Source organism: Misgurnus anguillicaudatus, chromosome 9 (assembly GCF_027580225.2).
Source record: "Misgurnus anguillicaudatus chromosome 9, ASM2758022v2, whole genome shotgun sequence".
NCBI lineage: Eukaryota > Metazoa > Chordata > Actinopteri > Cypriniformes > Cobitidae > Misgurnus > Misgurnus anguillicaudatus.
In genome coordinates this window covers 21,128,476-21,133,045 of record NC_073345.2, presented here as the reverse complement: position 1 = coordinate 21,133,045, position 4,570 = coordinate 21,128,476, and the positions used below count along the sequence as shown (strand labels likewise).

Sequence of the window (4,570 nt, the reverse complement as noted above, 5' to 3'; positions counted from 1 at the left end):
CCCACGATAGTGAACCAGCAAACTTGGAAGCCACCCCCTGGAGGGGTAACGAATAACGATGGTACATGATATGAACAACAGATAGGTTGACATAAATAGACAGTACTAAGACCTACAGGGGAGACGCAGAGTGGGCTCTGCTGAGGGGAAATGTGGGATAGTAGGATAAACCCCACAAAAAATACTCACAAAGAAACCTAATCCTACAGAAAATACTCACAAAAAAACAGCGTAGGGGACACAATGTGGAGGCCAAAGCCAAACACATAGGATTACAGAGAATGCAGCTAGCGAGAGGTTGACAGCCGATGCTCCTGAACATGAGCTGTCAAGGCAGTGGAGGGAGGTCAAAAGAGAACTTTCCCACTTTTGTGCAAGCCAACATGCAAGCCGGTGCTCAGTGTTCCACCAGATGAGGAGAAAACACGAGAAGAGACCGGCTTGACACGAACACTAAAGAATCTAGTGAACATGTTAGGTTTTGCCCAACCAGCAGCTCTGCAGATGTCTGTTAGCGAAGAACAGAGTGCCCAAGATGAAGCAACACTTTTAGTAGAGTGTGCTCTTAAATTAAATGGGCAGGGAGTGCCTTTCAGTTCATAAGCAAGGGCCATAGTGTCTACTATTCAGTGAGATATCTTCTGCTTGGTGACAGCTTTCCCTCTCTGCTGACCACTGTAACAGACAAGGAGCTGGTCTGAGGTTCTAAAACTTTGCGTTTTGTCAACGTACAACTGCAATGCATGTACAGGACATAACAAAGCCATTGTTGGGTCTGCTTCCTCCGGCAGCAGCGCTTGCAAGTTCACCCCCTGGTCTCTGAAAGAAGTGGTGGCACATAGCCTGGCCTGGGTCTTAGCGTTACACTAGAGACAGCAGGTCCAAACTGAAGGCACAAATCATCAACCGAAAATGCATGGGGGTCCCCTACCCTCTTAACGGAGGGCAATGCAAGCAGCGTCAGAGTTTTCAATGTGAGAAACTTTAGACTCACAGATTGCAAAGGCTTGAGAGGGGCAGCCTGCAGGGCTTTCAGCACCATAGACAGGTCCCAAAGAGGAAAAGAGGGAGGGCGCAAATGGTTTAGCCTTCGGGCACCTCTTAAAAACTTAATAACCAAGTCGTGTTGACCCACTGACCTGCCGTTTATCGGGGCATGGTGAGTGGATATCGCAGCAACATCCACTTTAATGGTGGAGGGTGACAGCCTACCGTCCAACCGATGCTGAAGGTTTGAAAGCACGACGCGAAGAGTGATCATCCATCTCCAGATTGCCCGCTTCAGGGCCGCTTGGACTTTCATGGCCAGTTTCTCTGCGCTGTCGAGATGTGATCCGAGGAAGTGGAACGGAGGCGGTCACCACAGTACACCCTCTGCAAGGGGCAGAGTGAGGAACCAATGTTGATGGACCTGGGGCAGCTTTCTTTCTCCGTGACATGATCTAAGTGGTCGCCTCAGTCTGCTTTTGGGTGGCAGAAAACTGTTGGGTGAAGCTCTCCACCGACTCGCCAAAGAGGCTGGTCTGGGAAACCGGAGCATTCGGGAACTTGTTCTTGTCAAAGTCCTTCATGTAGGCTAGACACAGCCAGAGATGGTGCTCCTGGACCACCATGGTGGACATCGCACAACTGACTGCCTGGGCGGTGACCTTGGTCGCCATAGTGCCAAGATTGTTGCGGTACGGAGTTCAGAAAAGGCAGGTGAGTCGTGTCCTCACTCATGCAGGTCCCTCAAAGCCTTCATTCTAGTAAATCTGCAGCAGTACCATGGCATGCAGGATGCTAGCCACCTCCCCGCAAGCCTGGTATGCAGCTGGCATGAGACCGGACGACTGCTTACAAGCCCGTCCTGAGGGAGGGAGGAAGTCTAAGTCGACTTCGGAGGCTGACGCCCTGCATGGTATTTCAGACGCCCCCTTACATGAATCTCCACTCATATGTCAATATTTGATAATGATCAATCCAGGGATTGTTTGCTGGAGACATCTCTTGTCATCATGATGATCTGGATAGTAAATTTACCCAGAATTTATTTACAGTAAGTGCCTGAACATCATTAATAATACGTTTACATCACTTTATGTTGCATATGCAGCCCAACGAATTGAGTCAATTATCAAAGGACAGAACAAAAATATCCCACATAGTGGTACAGGAAGGGCTTTCCAGATCACCTCTTAAATATTTTTCACATTATTTTAAGTCTTTCAGGTATAAACACACTTTGGGCCCTATCTTGCACCCAGCGCCATTGACTTTGTCAGTGACGCATGTATCATTTCGTATTTTGCACTGGCGCACAGCGGGTTTTTCCCTCCACAGACGCACGTCGGCAAACTAGGGAATAAACTTGCGCTCCCTGGGCGGTTCAGGGCAAAAAAGGAGGCGTGCTCCGGCGCAAACCATCTCTTATGCTATTTTGCAGTTTCAAAAAACAATTGCGCTACTAACCAAAAAAAACTAGTCTAAAGTCAGTGGCGCGTTGCGCGTGGTTCATTATGCTATTTTAAGGGCGCATGCTTGACCATAATGTATAGCGTGCACAATGCGCATTGCTTATCTAATCTACACAGATGCAAGAGTTATTTTTGCAAATCATAAATTGTTACAATAAAAAATATAAGATAAGGGAAATCATTAAATCATAAATTGTTACAATAAAAAATATTAATACATGAGATAAGGGAAAACATTGTGGTGAGCATTGTGGTGATAGTTTTTATTTATTTTGTGTGGCAGCGTTAAACAATTATCATGCAAATAACGATTAAAATATTTTCATAAGTTTGTTGTGTGGCTGTATTACGTTTATTTTATCTAAATAATAATTAAAATGTTTTCATAAGAAACCTTAATGTATGTGAACTTGATTTGTAAGTGTACTTTGGGGTTGAACCTTGCTTACGTTTCTTGTGTCCGATTTCAAAGCCCCCAAACCCTTTCGGCGGTGAGGGTGGACGCAGCGATGTCCTCCTGTGTGCCCGCCGTGCCCGATTTATGCTGGCAAGCTTGGGATCCGCCCGTCTCCTGACATCATTGTAGTGCTTGGCGCAGCTGATGAGACAATTGCGGCTATTTCCTCTCACGCCTGTTTAACCGACGCTGATTTGGCCGGGTTTCTCCCATCCCCATACAAAACAACTTCTCTGTCTTTGACTGCTCTTACAAGAGCGTCGGTCTCCTCAGCCGTGAACCGCTCCTGGCGTGCGCCTGTCAAATCCGTCATAATAATAGCAACCCGCCATGGAACTTGCGCCCTTGTGTTTAAAGGGAATGTTGAATAGCGTTTTGATTGGTTTATTTGACGTTACGCCCAAACCACACCTATGAATAATGAACCTACTTCAGACCAACCCCTTATTGATTTGCGCCCGGCGCAAGACTTATTTCTCCCGCCGGGAAAATAGCAACAGCGCCCAAGATCCGCCCACAAACTCACTTGCGCTTTGCGCTTCGGACTTGCGTTTCAGATCGTTAACATAGGGCCCTTTGAGTCCTTTATTAGTTTTGTCATCAGAATATATTATTGCTTGATGCAGTTTGTAATCGTGATACTTTGTTTATGGGGAAAGAACAGAAGTTTAAAAATTGTGATATAAGCATTGATTATGCTTTTTGGTTTTTGATCTGTATTAGTGTTTAAGGTGGTATGGACAACATCTCCTCCTATTCGTTTTTCACTCTCACAGCTTTGGATGACTACAGCACATCCAGCCGGATCACTATATTCTGTTTTGCACTGTCAGGCTATTGCTTGACTGTTTTTGTCAATTTAGTCTTAATTTTTATCATTATTCTGGAGAAAATTCTCCACCAGCCCATGTACATCTTTGTGTGTAGTTTATGTATAAATGGACTATTTGGTGCCACAGGATTTTACCCCTCCTTTCTATATTATTTACTTATGGAAACAAATGTCATTTCTTTTGAAGATTGTGTTATTCAGAGTATTGCCATTTTTAGTTATGGGGGAGGTGAGTTTACTAATCTGACTGTAATGGCGTTTGATAGGTATTTAGCAATATGTCGACCACTTTACTATCACACTGTAATGACTTCTGTCACTGTTTGGAGACTACTGACTTTTATTTGGTTGTATCCTTCCGTTACTGCATTAGTGATGCTTCTGATGACTCTCAGGTTTCCATTATGCATTAATCAGATAGACAAATTATACTGTGAGACGTGGATCTTAGAGAGACTTGCGTGCCAAGTCGATACTGCTCAGTTTGTGATAAGTGGAATATTTGCATTTCTTATTGTTGCTATGATTTGTTTTGTGATTTGTTCTTATATAAAAATAATAATCGCTTCTAAGCACTCTGTACAAAATTACAAGAAGTTCATGAATACCTGTCTACCACATTTGGTTGCTTTATTGAATTATGTGCTGTGGTCTCTTCTTAATGTGACATATGTCCGGTTTGGAAGCAGCACTGTGCCTCAGGCTTTTAAAAACTTCATGTCAGTTTCCTATATGATTCCTCCTCTTGTCAATCCCATACAGTATTTAGTTTGGAGCGATTCGGTTCAATATCAAGTATCTCTGTCTTATTGGAGTTTAGCATAA

The 4,570-nt window shown here is 44.2% G+C and overlaps 1 protein-coding gene across 1 annotated transcript; it reads left to right on the top strand.

The window, feature by feature from the left end:
- Positions 1 to 3,649: 3,649 nt before the first annotated feature.
- LOC129424366 (olfactory receptor-like protein OLF3) lies at positions 3,650 to 4,570 on the top strand. The gene has a single exon (XM_055180993.2). The coding sequence runs from the start codon at positions 3,650 to 3,652 to the stop codon at positions 4,568 to 4,570; it is 921 nt and encodes a 306-aa protein (XP_055036968.2).

Excerpts from the sequence above, each read along its gene's own strand:
- LOC129424366 (XM_055180993.2), top strand. The coding sequence starts at position 3,650 with ATGGACAACATCTCCTCCTATTCGTTTTTCACTCTCACAGCTTTGGAT.